General features: G+C 36.7%; 1 protein-coding gene across 1 annotated transcript in view; it reads left to right on the top strand.

Annotated features, from left to right (window-relative positions):
• Window positions 1-15733, top strand: part of ptprz1a (protein tyrosine phosphatase receptor type Z1a) — a 78749-nt gene that overhangs the window by 18864 nt on the left and 44152 nt on the right. Inside the window, exon 2 of the mRNA XM_048157962.1 lies at window positions 7020-7088. Coding sequence (XP_048013919.1) covers window positions 7020-7088 — 69 coding nt within the window. The remainder of the gene's footprint in view (window positions 1-7019; window positions 7089-15733) is intronic.

Raw genomic sequence — 15733 nt, forward strand, 5'->3', positions numbered from 1 at the left:
TTGATTGGGTGAAAGGGAATATGGTTCCTCTCAGACAAAAGCAATCACACAGGCAGTAAGGCGTTACAATGTGTGAACCTGCAGTCGGGCCGTGGCTCTCACGGTTGAGCCACTGATCTCATTGTTGTGTTGTATTGATACGGTGAATGGGGCTGACTATGAGAAAAGACACGGATGCAGTTCAGCGGGGAGGAAGCGAGTGAATGGCCGCCTCTGCTGACTTCAGTCCTTTTTCATAATTTATTTTCCTTTGTTATTCTCACCTGTGTGCTTTCCAATGTGGCTCAAGTTTCAGAATGGTTCCTAGCAGATGGTACTGGGCCAAATACAAACTCCCGTTACTGTGATCTTGCTCTTAATAACTAATGTTTTACAATTTGCCTCATTAAATCACTTTAGGCAAATGTAATGCTAACCTTTTCCAGTTCACCTAAAAATAAAAGTCATAATTTACTCGTCCTTATGCCATTTCAAACTTTATATTTGCAATTCTGTTTGCTGATGCTAGTAGTGTAGAAATTACTTCAACTTTAATTAAAAGTTTTTATGTGTTCCCTATTATAATATTATTACTATTATATTTCCAATATAATATTAATTAAATAAAAGGCAATTTTAGTGTAGGCCTACTTAAAGGAAATATACTTTCTATGTTTCTTAACACACATAGTACACTTTTACAAAGTGCACTTTATAATAATGTCAAATTGAAAGTTTTACTTTAAAGCACATTTTAAATCATTATGTTTTAATAATCTTTTGTCATGCTTTAACCATACATATAAAGGTATACTTAAGTCCTTGTTAAAGGCACAATGTAAGATTTTTGGATTAAAATATCCATAAACCACTAGAACAATATTTTTATAGATTTTGTTGACTTGTGTTCTTACATTATCCCAAATATTTCCAAGAATGTCTAAATCCAGAGAAATAAGCAATTTTAACCAGCATTTTGACCATGTTGGTGCGTTGCCTATCAATGACATCATACCCGCGTTACCCTCGATTTCCGGTTTTATTTTGCAGAAACCATGGAAACACCAAAGACTCTTTAATATATTATGTGTTTTATTAGACAGGTGAGCAACTGTTTGGATTAATCAACAGAAAACTAATCATTGTTATATAGCTCAACACAGTAAGTTTTATTGTTTAAATATTGTTTTCTAAAACTTTAATACATTAGCTCATCCATGAACATGATCTCTGCCCGTCAGATTCTTTCCACCGGACGTAGGCGTGAAGACACTTCCCATGATTGCACGAAATCAAGGCGTCATCAAGCTACGCCTCTGTTTTGAAAAAGTGACCTCTAGTGGCGAAAAATTACATATTGTGCCCTTAATGGGTCAAAAAAGCACTTTAAAGTTCACCTAATTCCATTTAATGTAACTTTAAACTATAATAGATTTTCATTTTATTGCAGTTAACATGCAATCAAGCCTCTGAAAAAAAAACAGTTCGCAATTAAGTGCTTTTTTTAAAAGTATTGTAAAGTGTACTTTTTCACAAGGGGAATGGTTTTACAGAAGTATCAGTAACTCATATTTTGGCAAAACCCATGGTTACCATGGTCATTTTTGTAAGACTAAAGTAAAAAAAAATACACTTCATTGTTGTCAATATTCCCAGAGCATGTTAAATTAGCTCAGAAAAGCTAAACCCTGGGCGAGCTATAATTAGCATGTATGACAAGACATGATGCTCTGATACACTGTAAAAGTGTGTAGACGTTTGTATGGCCTAACAGGTGCACAGACCGTCTTGAAAGGACCAAAACCAATGTGTAGACAGACAGACAAAAGCTAACAGAAAGATGAGCCAAGACTGTACTTCTGTTGTTAGTGAATAGGCGGACAGTTTCCCTCAGCAAACTTGTTCAGTGTAGGGTATCCTAGCTAAAGGTGTAAAGGTGTTTCATGTCAAAGCCATTGTTGCTTTTATTGTGCTCTTTCTCCCAAGGGACAGGGCCCTCTTTAGGGAGGTTTCTTTCATCTTTTAAAAGCATTATGGTTGGGTTTGCCAGTAGGCTGCTGGAACCAAAAAACGATGTTGGCTTAAAAGTAATGGAGGGATTGTGTGATTCAATGCAGTTTAACTTGTTGACAGCTTAATAGAGTTTCTTATCAGTCTTAGAACTAAACAGTGAGCATTGAAATAAAAATGTCACTGTCTGAAAGGCAAGTCTTTCGGTGGCCATCTTGGTCAATCCCCAGGGCACCCCCATCTTTTTATATGGGTACTTGGCAAGATGGGGGAAGGCCGAAATCTCAAAAAAACATCTCCAAAACAATGTATATCAGTAATAAAATCTGACAACAACATTTTTCAACTTCCGTTCATTTTCCCGCCATTAAAGTAGACCTATAATGCCCTTTTTACGAAGTCTTGATTTTGTTTTTGAGGTCTACTAGAATAGGTTTTCATGCGGCTACATATTATGTTGTAAATAAGACAACATCTGTATTGCAAACCCCTACATGTTGTCGTTTCTGGTGTATGCCTACCAACGCAATGTCATTGCCATAGAAACTGTGGTAGAAATTCCCCTACGCACATGACTTAAGCTAAAGGGCATCTGCACTTTGACACCCTAGACGTCTTCTCTTCGACACCTACAAATATATAGTCTACTAGGCGTCTCCACTTTGTCCCCTGCTTCAAGTCGGACCACTTCTCGCCTCTCACGAGCACTATCACTTGGGAATAAGATCTCTAGAGTTCCACTAACCTGCTGCGCAGCAGTAATCAGACAGGCTCCAGACAATGCCTTCAATATGCTTTAATCACGGCCGAGAGGATCTCAGACCATTTTCAAAGAAAATCCCTTGACAAAGAGAATACAACAGTTTATATAAAAAAGGAACATGGTAAAGGTGACATGATTCATCATTACATCATTTTCCTCCAAATTGATTGGTTCTACAAATGTATAATTATTTGCAACCATGACCAAATCTGGGTATCTCGATCATGAGGTTGGACATAACAAAACTGGACACCTGTCTAGTTTTAGTTCTCCTTTTGTTATTTTCAGACACACAGTAATTCTGGCCCAAGTGTTAGAGACATTCAGTATTCAAAAGCGTATATAAATGTTATCCCTGCAAGGGAAAAAAAAATGTTGGTTATGATTAATTAAAGAATTAAAGTTAACTCTTTCCCCGCCATTGACGGAAATTTTCAGCTTTCCAGGTTTTCAATGTTATATGGTAGGGTGCGCTATTACACATCTTCTGAAAGATTACAGAATCTCCTGACCAAAGCACATGCGAAAAAGAAGCAGAAACAAGTGATATCATATGTAAGCAGATGCATATATAAAATAACACGTCAACGCATCAGTATTAAACAGCATATACATCAAATCTGCTTAATGTTACTGAATGAATGATGAGCTATAGGACTGTGCTAGATTTGGGGGTGTTGACTCCATCTATGTTTTGATCATCATTCTGAATGTGATCCAGACGTTTGACAAAAAGCGATTTTGTGAACTTTTGTGAAAATGATCAAAAATGCTGGCGGGAAAAGAGCTAAAATTAAAATTTCTTCCAAAAACCAATGCAGATATTCCAGAAAACAAAAGAGCGGCATGGGACACTCAAATCGGATCTGAACAGTTGCGATACACAATGTGGTCAGTCAGTCATTTTAGATCAGAATCCAAATGGATACACAAATCGGAGCGTAGCCTATAAAGCTCCTCCTTCTGAAAAGCACAATGTGTTCTAATTGGTCAGCTGGACCAGTGTGTTGTTATTGGTCAATTGTTTGGGAAATGTCACGCCCCTTACTCAAGACTACATTCGAGGTGTTTCAGGGAGTTCAGAAACAGTGCTTACTGATACAGGTTTAACTAGATTAGGATAATATCAGGGACAAATTCTCATAAAAAAGTAGTTTTTAAGATGTACTATAATGTCAAAACACATACCACTGGTCAGACTAAAATCAATAAATTATGGGAAATAGATAACTATAAATGTCATAGAGGTGGCATACCAGGTTACTTGAGGGACCTGACAAATTCAAATGACTAAAAAAATATATACTAATATATATATAACATGGTATAATAACAAAGAGTCTACACCATTTCATATGATTTAATATCTAACAATGCCTTTTATATGGAGTTTATATGAACTGAAAACTCACAGAACATGTTTGGCAACATATTTTGAGAATGAATGGTATCGTAAATGTTGCTTGTTTAGCTCAAATCACTCTTAAATCAGAATTTTAAAAAACTCTCAAAAAGGCAGTTAACTTTCTTAAAAGGCTCTGTCTTTGTTATAGTTGACTGCTTTCCTGCGGCCTATCTGATTGTTTGTTGAGTTGCAGTGGTGAGACTGAAATGGTACAGAGTTATGGACAGCTATGGATCAGAGGTCGACCCACATGCAGTAGACGTGCAGGCTAATTATATGCTAATTAGAGCATCGACAGAAAGCTTTTAGAGTTTGTATTCCTCTACCACTGCATCTGCTTCCCTGTTCATTTATTAGAAGTTCGTTTTGGAGGATTAAGGGAATAATTAATCCAAAATGTAAAGTTCATGTTGTTCCAAACTCAGTAAGTAATATCTTCTCCTCTTAAAAGTCTTATGGATTTGGGATGAATTGAGTAAATAATGAAATCTCATTTTAATTTTGAATGCAAAAATAGATACGTTTTCAGAAACAAACTGAGGTAGAAGAAAATTTCTAATCCTTTTTAATAGCGAATAAATTCTTTTGACAGTCAAATGTGATTAACTCCCTCGGGTTGGCGGTCACGCCGGCGATACCACCTCGGTTTTTTCTTACCAGTGTGAAAGAGACTCAAAATACTCCGTCAATGTTGCACATACAATTAAGCCATTTTAATCTGTTGAATGTCTTCTTTTATTTGTGTACACTCAGAGTAAAAACAAAATGTTGTGCTTTTTGCAAAATAAAGAAAACTAACATGATGCGTGATCTGTCGTCTCCCTCTGAACGAAGTCCAATCTGATAGTTCTCAGAAAATGAACTGTAACTTAGTGAATACTAATGACAAAAAAAATTATACTTGTGTCTAAAGAAACGTTGAAATGTCAGGTTTTAAATCGTGTAAGTCAAATCGAAAACAAAAAATCTCTGTTTATGTAATCTGTATGAAAAGAGACAAATGTCAGAAGTCCGTGATTCAGCTCATTATCCGCTAATGTGGCCACGCCCACAGAGCCAGCGCTATTCAGACGCAAATTCTGAGGCAATACATGTATACATCGTCTCAATCATGTATTTATTGTCTTCAAAAGTGTTTATCTGTATGTTAAAGCCATAGTTCCAAAGCCATAGCGATCTCTGGAAGCCTGTTAGTTCCTGGAATGTCACATGGCCTGTTCTTCTTTAGATTAATTTGTGGACTAAAGGTGTACAGAGCACCCTCCGGCTGCAAGTATGAATTGAAAACACAGTATCCAGCGCTCATAGTAATGACAATAAATATTGAATAAATATTACTCCTCTGTATAGAAAATTGACATAAACATATGAGAATCCATCAATATTTCTCCAAATGTGCATCCTTTTATGCTAAAAGGCTATATGAAATGCCACAGAGGTAACATAATTGTTCAGACACTCTGCATCACAGAAATACATTATATTTTAAAGTATATAATAGAATACCATTATTTTAAATTGTAATAATATTTCACAGTATTGCTGTTTTTTCTGTATGTTTGATTTACACCATGATTAGATTTGAATCATGATCACAGAGGGTTTTTTCACAGCCTCCCTGACTGAAAGAGCTCATTAATATGCAGGTCATTACAGGTTCTTTTGTCTTCTCAGGTGTGAATCACAGCATTATTCATGATGATTCATGCCTCTACGCATACTGTGTTTCTTGACAAAAAGTGTCTTACAAAAACTAAATCTCTCTATTGTTTTATGAACGAGTAGGCAGGATCATTTTTTACATCATTTTGAAGAAAAAACTCTAGTCTACAACCTCCAATACCCAGAAGTCTTGTGAACACAGATGTAATATTATTTTTTTGGCTTTATTTCAGTGACTTAAGTTTTTTGTTTTTTCAATAACCACGCATAAACATTATTCCTTCAAAAATACAAACATGTACATACATGTTCTGCACATATTATTGTAGCCTAGTTTGTGCTGAATACAGTGTAATGACACTTTTTCCATTAATATGTTTATGAACAACTGAAAACAGCACAAATGTCAGGGCATGTCAAAACTTCTCCAGGGCCCCGAAAATCCTCAGACCCCAGAGGGTTAAACGGAAAAAAAGAAAGAATCTTGCAAGTATTTTGACAAGATTGATTTGATGTATTGTCTCCTTTATGGCATGTGATTGGAGGACTTTACTTTTAAAAGTTAAAAAGGCAAAAAATGAGCAAAGCTTGCTGATCAGCAGGAGACCAACGTTTTGTAAGAGCGGAGTGATTATGAGGAAGAACTTTGCAGATGATCTTTTACCGCATGACCTTAAAATCCTGGGTGATGACCTTCAGACAATAAAAGAGACTTTTTTAAATTGAGTGAATGAAACCACCAGGCAAAAGACTGAACAAAGAGAACAATAGAGGTTGCCTTTCCGTTCAACTCCTCCTGAACTCACATTCTCGATGATTTCCATATTGTGCTTTTAATCTGACTCACAATTGCATTCTTAAAACAATTATGCCATTTGAATTTGGCACTGTCACTTGCCTGACAGGATTCAGTGGCAGATTACAACCTAAGTGCAATATTTCAAACCATTAGATAAAATACCAAGAAGTCATTCACAAGACTGCATTTGAATGTCAGTGGTAGAGCAAGTGTTTTGACAGCAGGTCACAGCAGGTCATGACATGATTTAGCTGCTGCAAGAGGAATTTAAACATTCATCTCTGTTTTTGAAGCAGTTTAATAGCTGATTTAAGCAGTTTTTATTCAATATTTGCCAGCCACATTTTGAATAAACATGCCACATTTTGAACTGACATTGTTTTTTTTTTTTTTTTCAGCAGATGTATCAGAAGCATATGGATTCAGATCACAGAAGAAACTCTCAGAGAACATAGACTGGTCGTACGCGGGTGAGTGTTGTGTTCAGGATTGATATTGTGTTTATTATCTATGCAAGGATTAGACTTCAGTCTGTATAAAGGGCCAGTCAGAATGTCTAAAGATGCACATTTTGAAGTGAAGCACCGGTCGCATCCTTCCCCCATGCCAGCTCAGGTTTAGGGATCATCTGTGTCTAAGCATGCAGGGCTTAACACCACAGATTAAACTCATCCGTATCTCCTAACTGGGCTTTCAGGGTTAATATGGCCTAAATTACAGGTCCTGTCTGATCTCGCCCAGACAGTGCATGTGTGTTTGGGTTTTGGGTTTTTCATGAAGTGTGACTCCAAGTTGTGGCTTCTTTGTGTTGTTCTAATATCCTGAAGGATGAACGATTATTTTTCATTTGTAAAACTAAGGTTTTCTCTTGATATTACATGTGTGTGAAATATGTATTTTTATCTCATCTGACACTGACTTCATGCTGTGTAATCCCAGTGTTGCCATGGAAAGCCTGATTTTATTGGAACAGAAATATGATCACTGCTGTGTCTTTCATAACGTTCTGTTTGAATAAGTGTAATCTTAGAAGACATATTATGACTAAATTTAAATGAGCCATATTGTACAATTTTGGTAGTAGTGATTTAGTTTTACTTAGTGATGGACAGTAACAAAGTATTTAAGCACATTTTTCAAGTACTTTATCAGAGTATTTTTAATTTAGGAAACTTTTACTTAAAGGGATAGTTCACACAAAAATGAAATTTCTGTCATCATTTACTCACCCTCAGGATGTTCCAAACCCATAAGACTTTCGTTCACCTTCAGAACACAAATGGGAAGATCTTTGATTTCTGTCCCTCTATAGACAGCTACGCAACTGACACTTTGACGTTTAAAAAAGTTCATAAAGAGATCGTAAAACTAATCCATGTGAATTGAGGCATTTAGTCCAAATATTCTGAAGAGACACGATCACTTTATTTGCTTGATGTGCAAGAACCAATGGGATTCATTCTCGTGTTACACATCACTTTGAGCTTCCACAAGAACCAATGAGGTTCATTCTTGTGTTACGCATCACATTGAGCTTCTGCAAGAACCAATAGCAAGTTAGAGCTTCCGGAAAAGGTTTGTTCTCACGCATCAAGCAGGTTCAGTTGATCTTCTGTTTATATTCGCTGATTAATGTTTATATGCGAATAAAAGACTAAATTCAATCTGTTCATCGTATAAAGCGATCGAGTCTCTTCAGAAAATTTGGACTAAACTGCTCAATTTATATTGATTAGTTTTATGATCTCTTTATGAACTTTTTTTAAAGTTTCAGTCAAAGTTTCAGTTGCATAGCTGTCAATGGAAGGACAGAAAGCTCTCAGATTTCATCAAAAACATCTTAAATTGTGTTCTGAAGATGAACGAAGGTCTGACAGGTTTGGAACGACAAGAGGGTGAGTAATTAATGACAGAATTTTCATCTTTGGGTGAACTATGCCTTTGAACTACATTCTAAAGCCCGGAACACACCAAGCCGACGGTCGGCCTTCGGACAGTTTTTGTTCGTCGAACAACTAACTACTACTTTTCTCAATGTGTTCAGCACCATCGGCTGAAGTTGGTCATCGTCTGTTTTTTTTCGGCCGATTCGACATGTTGAATCTCATCGGTCAGTCGGGCCATCTGATCATTCTGATTGGCTGTTCAGCTACTGCCACCTGCTGGTACAGAAAGGCATTTCATCTTACGCAGGCGCAGGACGGACGTGCTACTTGACCGTCGGCTGCTTTCGTCACCACTAGTTCGTCGGCGTCGGCTTGGTGTGTTCCTGCCTTTAAGCATAATATTGTACTTTTTACTCCACTACATTTTATAAAAACGTATTTTTCCTTGTTATTTTGGACTGAAAAAATCACCACTCCCTCTGAGACACGAGCGGTGTCCGAATCAAGAACTAATTGATTCTTTCCAATTAACCTTTTGAACTGGTTAAAAAAACACTGAATGATTCTTTCGTGAATTGGATTGATTCAATTGTAGCTGTTCTTAAAGGTGCCCTAGAATTAAAAATTGAATTTGTATTGGCATAGTTGAATAACAAGAGTTCAGTACATGGAAATGACATACAGTGAGTCTCAAACACCATTGTTTCCTCCTTCTTATATAAATCTCATTTGTTTAAAAGACCTCAGAAGAACAGGCAAATCTCAACATAACACGCCTTTGAACTACATCATAATAATGTATGACCCCAATATTTGCATATGCCAGCCCATGATCAAGGCATTACACAAAGGCAGCCAGTATTAACGTCTGGATGTGCACAGCTGAATCATCAGACTAGGTAAGCAAGCAAGGACAACAGCGAAAAATGGCAGATGGAGCAATAATAACAGACATGATCCATGATATCATGATATTTTTAGTGATATTTGTAAATTGTCTTGTTTCGTTAGCATGTTGCTAATGTACTGTTAAATGTGGTTAAAGTTACCATCGTTTCTTACTGTATTCACGGAGACAAGAGCTGTCGTTATTTTCATTATTAAACACTTGCAGTCTGTATAATTCATAAACACAACTTCATTCTTTATAAATCTCTCCAACAGTGTAGCATTAGCCGTTAGCCAAAGAGCACAGCCTCAAACTCATTCAGAATCAAATGTAAACATCCAAATAAATACAATACTCTCATAATCCGACGCATGCATGCAGCATGCATGACGAACACTTTGTAAAGATCCATTTTGAGGGTTATATTAGCTGCTTTGTTTATGCACTGTTTAAGGCAAGCACGAGCTCCGGGGGCGGAGAGCACGGGATTTAAAGGGGCCGCAGCCTGAATCGGCGCATTTCTAATTATGCCCCAAAATAGGCAGTTAAAAAAATAAATTTAAAAAAAATATATGCGGTATTTTGAGCTGAAACTTCACAGACACATTCAGCGGACACCTTAGACTTATACTACATCTTGTAAAAAAACGTTCGATGGCACCTTTAAGTCAACAGGTGAGTTTGTCATGAAATGGCGCTGCGCAGACCGATCAGTATATGACATGAAAGTACCACGAGAGCGATTCGAAAGCATACAGAGCCGTCTGTTCTCTAATCGCTCTCACGGTACTATGAGGTCATATACTGATCGGTCTGTGCAGCGCCACTTAGAGTCAAACACACCTAATAACTCTCTGATTCAATGATCCAGTCAAAAAGAGTCAAGAACAGGGGTATTATTGTAGCTTGAATGTTTGTGAACTGATGCCGTGAAAAGTAAGTTACTAATGAATTTTAGTATTGATTTTTTGTCAATAAATTAATATTTAGATTTGCAATAAAATAAGAAGGTTTCCTTATTTGCAATATGTAAGTCATATGTACTAATCTTTCTCATTAGTGCTGACTACTGAATAGTCGGAGTAGTGCTGGCGATAATAAATATCTAGTTTACTTAAAGGCAGGGTAGGTAAAAAATGTATAAAAAACTTTTTTTTCAAAATTTGTTTAAACTTTATTTATATATCAATACATATTTAAAATGTAAGTACTCTGAAAAAGAAAGTATAAAAATCGAGTGTCTGTAGACCTCTCACGACTGTTTTAAAGACAGCTCATTATTTCCATTCACTCCACCCCCTCCCTTCTGGGCTCCTTCCAAAGCCACGCCCCCAAAACGCATGAACGTGCGACTCCGACCACTGAGCTGGAAGACGCATTATTTACCTGAGACGAGCGGAGAGGAAGGAGCACAGTGCATGTAGTGACATCATGTCAGAATCACATGTAATAAAAATAACTTTATAATTATGAAGATAAACATAATTTAATTCGCTAACAAGTTAGTTATCTATAAGGCAAAGCTAAAAACAGGTTGCATGATACACGTTTTTTCATTACCATCATTTACACTGTGATGAAGATGAATTTCGTGTAAGATTCATAACATATACGTTGTTCTACAGATAAACAGAGTAACATACACTCAAATATCAACTCACAACTGCATTGCAGACACAAAATAATAACACACACATACAACAAAGTGTGTACGACACACACAGATACAAGATAAAGACATCAGTAAACATAGGTAGAGAATATAAAAACAAAACAAAGGCGAAAAAAAAACGTGCAGGTAAACTTACAGGTGAACATGGTAAAAGAGTTAGACAGAGGGTAAAATATAGTTCTAAGAAAAGTTCCTAAGTAATGTTATGTTAGCTATATTACGCAGCTACGTGTGCTAATGACACATGCTTCATGAAAAAATAAACAAAAAAATATGTATGATCAAAATACAAAAAGAAAGATTTACCTGTCCAGCAGAAATAAAGCCATCAAGGAGTCACTTTTCAGCCCCTTGAGTTCCCTCAGTTCTCGCCATCGCTGGAAGAGCCACGCCGATATTAACTCGCGTTTTATTTCTTTGTTTATCCAAAGACTTTTTGTTCATTGCCTTTTCTTGTACTGTTACTGTCTTCCTTTTTTTGCCTGGTTTGCCTTCACTAACTGCATAGGCCGGTACTGTGAATTTTGCTTGCTGTTTCTCTGCCATTGTTTTGGTATTCCTAGGATCCATGCCTCTTGAATTCCCCAAATCAAACGTGCGCGCGCAAGTGGGCAGGTCATGTGTGGCAAAAGGGTGGTTGCCATGGTTGCGAGAGAGTGACAGACGCCTAAGCCAATCCTATGTTTCGTCCCGGATGGAAATAATGAGCTGTGTTTAATACAGATTAAACGGTCTAGAGTCACTCGATTTTTATACTCTTTTTATCAGAGTTCTTACATTTTAATTATGCATGTATATATATAGAAAGTTTAAACAAATTTGGAACAAAATTTCTTACCTACCCTGCCTTTAACAATTTCCAGGAATTTCTCAGATCCTGTTTGGGCTGTTCTTGCTGCCGTACCTTTAAGACTTTATGCAAATGACTGTTATGATTGGCTTACTCCTTCACCTTTGAAATGATTAAAAAACTTCCCCAGCAAGTATCTGTAAATCTGGAGGGTCGTATTTTAGGGTATGTTTATATGTACCCTAAATGGTTTACGTTGTCAAAATGATCCCCGTTCACACGGATTTGCAAAAATGATTAAAAACACTGTATTATGCTGCCAGGCCAGTAGTTGGCGATGTGACTTTGTAAAGAAAAACTACGCTCCTATAGACTGAACACATAATACGCATGCGTGTGATGTCACGGTTTTCACAGATTTTACAAAGAGATGATAACGGCCCCTTAGTGACGTCAATACCATGACCATTTGTAAACAATTAGCATGTAGCATTTTAGCTTCTTAAGCTGCGTCTCATTTCAGAGGCTGCATCCTCCAGAGGTCGCATTTGTAGGCTGCATACGTCATCAAGCATGTCTTATTTAAGATAATAAAATTTACTTATTCCTCGTGAGGTGTAAAATACTGTAATTACTTTGCAATCTAACGGTTACTTTTCTTAAATGAGACCGCCGTGAGCCTTTTAATGCGACCTCCGGAGGACTCAGCCTTTGAAATGACACAGCTTTAGTTTTTATATATGCTCTAAGCATCTTTACAGCACACAGTTTTGTCTTGTTTTTATTTCAAAAGAGCATGAAAAATCTTGTTTTTTTCTTATATGGCCCATTGAAGTTTGGGAAGAGATGAAGTATCAAATCAAACAACATCAGTGACACATTTTGTATCTCTCATCTTTTCATCTCCAGCTCTTTTCCATTTCTAGCACAATGGAGAATTCCCCTGTCTCGCTTTGTTATTGAAAGTAGGCCAGATTTGATATTCTGCTTATTGTTGTGCACTCTTGATATATAGCTTCTGATCTCTAAGATTTACAGATCATTCCTTTGGAAAATGATTCTTCTGCCAGGTGCTCAAAGTTTCAGAGCAAAGGTGTTTACTCTAGGAAGGATGTATAATAAGTGACCGGTTAAACAGTGTTAAAACTCTTGTCTTTGACCCGTCACAACAAAACAGATTTGGGTGTCATTGGAGGCTGGCACAACAAAGGGGGCATTATAGCGTCCGGGCTGCAGGCAGGCGGTCGGTCATGCAGATGGGACATTGTTCATCAGCATTACCCAGAATACCATGGCCCCTCCTCTTCATTGACCCCTTTTTTATACCGCTCTTAACGTCTAAATGATACTGAAACGTAAATAATCAATCACTGTAAGCTAATTTTGACATACTAAACTTGCAGAGAAGGGCTGAGCAGAGCTAGTCTAGAACTTAGATGAGCTTTGTGCACTTTAATTTCCTTATTTACAGTACAGCATGGTATGTTTTCTCTCCTCATGAAGTAATTGCAACCCAGACTCATTGGAAAACTTTGCTTCTTGTTGCTTCTTGCACATCTCGCAACACTTTCAAAGTGAAATGTCCAGTGAGTTTTTTTATCGTGACTCAAGATTCGCGAGACTCGTGCCCAAGCGCTTCACAACACAAATGAAATGCTGTACCAGGTGAGCTACCAAGCAAGTTTACTATGTCAGAAAAGCAATGGAGCTGATTATGCAGTGGTGTATAAAGTACTCGAAAACCATACTTGAGTAAAAGTATAGATATCTTACAAGAAAATGACTTATGGTAGAAGTTAAAGTCATGTTACTTGAGTAAAAGTTTGTATGTGATATTTTTTGTACTTAAGTACGAAAAGTTGTTTTTTGATATTAAACATACTTAAGTATTGAAAGTAAATGTAAAATATAAAAGGAGCAAAAGAATATTAAAAATTGTTCTATACACAGTTTGAGCAGCAAGATTGTGTTCAGTTTTAACTCTTTCTTACATTTTGTTTCTTTGAAATAAAAAATGGCTAAATGTTTATTGTAATTTTTAAATATAAAAAATACTAATATATTAATTATACATTGATCGTTCTTGTTAATTCATAGTGCATTATAACTAATTTAAGAGACAACTTTAAAATGTTAATGTTGAAATTAAAACTGAACAACACTTTTATTAACCTTTTTTAATGTTACAGTTATTATGAAGGCTACTTTTTGTGTTTGCGGAGAGAGCCCACCCATGCGCTCTTCTGATTGGCTGTGATTGTTGATTGACTTTATCACCTCTCTCAGTTGTGTCGCGTCTGGTGTGGACAAACAAATTGCTTGTCGCTGGAATCTTATCGCATCGTGTCTGGTTAGGACACGGTACAGTTTAAATGTATATATTATTTTTGTAACCCATTACAATCTTTTGACACAGTTGACACAGTTTTGTGTCAACCCTGTCACCTTTTGACAACTCTATTGACAAGCAACTATTTGTATTTCTCTAGACAGCTGGAAGGCTTAAGGGAAATGTGTTTTGGTTTGTGTGTGGAGTACGAGTAACTGTGTGTACATGAGGTTGAAACACTTTTTCCATGTCTTTTGTCTATGATCACTATAACCATAACAGGTGCTTTGTTGTGGAATATTTTGATGGTAATATTTTGATTTAAAATAGTGATTAAAAATCCATTTATTAAAAAAAAGAGTGGAACAAATAAAAATGATATATTTAAAAGAAAATATCTGATGGTTGCCTGTGCAAACCACTGCCACAATTCTACAGTGTTCTGGGTGGTTGTCAGGGCGTTGCTATGATGTTCTGAATAGTTGCTAGTACATTGCTATGAGGTTGCTAGGTGGTTGCTCCGTATTCACTTAGTAACAGTACTATAGCAAGCAACAATAAAAGTGTTTATTTATGCCAAGTTAAGATTTGCGTATAAAAACTGGTTTTAAGTCAGCTTCAGTTCTTTTTTTCTATCCCTTCCGATTACACAAACCACTCTTAAAAAGTCTGTTTGCTCTGATGTTTCTTAGAGATATCAGAAAAACACAAGAAAACAAATACCAACATATTCAAGTGAAACATGACAGCTTTGAGTGTTTGTTTTCTGTCCTTTGCTGAGGAAGGAGGGAAGTGACAGTACTAATGAAAGAGGAGTGAAGACATTTAACTGGCATTTTCCTGCTGCAACTTGTCATGCATCCAATTATCTCTGTTCACTGGAGCCAGAATGGAGTGACAGGTCACAACCCATCAGCATGAAGTCTATCATTACTCTATTGAGTGTAATGATAGTCATAAACAGATATGACAATTTTTATGTGTTGTTAAATATGGCTAAAATGAAATGTTCACAAGAGGGTTGATACTACATGGGTCTGGAAATCTGGATATACATTTAGGCTATTATGTTACTTTCTTTCCATCCATCCATCCATCCATCCAATCCAATCCAATAATAATATGGCGCTTTTATCAAATTGCTGATTTTAAATGCTTAAAACAACCAATACGCCACTTATGGGTGTGTTACAGTGATTTTACCACAGTTAACAGGTTTTTTTGAAACTCCACCTTGTTTAATGCCTAACAGCTTTCTTTCTTCATTCATGTGTTGTGTATTTTCTACTGTTTTTGACTCAACTGTACTGTATCTACTGTACACCAGTGTTTATGACTCAGCTGGGGGTGTGTAATTCAGCTATTGACATGCTAATGAGAGTGACCTAGAACTGCTGGTGACCTGGTTTACGGGCTTCATTTTTGTGCTGTAGGGACCTCCAGAGAGAGAACTTTGATTAACCCACCAGCAGACCACGACATACATCTAAAGATGTTCCTTTGTGTCTGTGAATGTGTTTATTGGGAAGCATGTATTTGTGTCTGAAGT

This window comes from Megalobrama amblycephala, linkage group LG15 (assembly GCF_018812025.1).
Source record: "Megalobrama amblycephala isolate DHTTF-2021 linkage group LG15, ASM1881202v1, whole genome shotgun sequence".
Taxonomy (NCBI): domain Eukaryota; kingdom Metazoa; phylum Chordata; class Actinopteri; order Cypriniformes; family Xenocyprididae; genus Megalobrama; species Megalobrama amblycephala.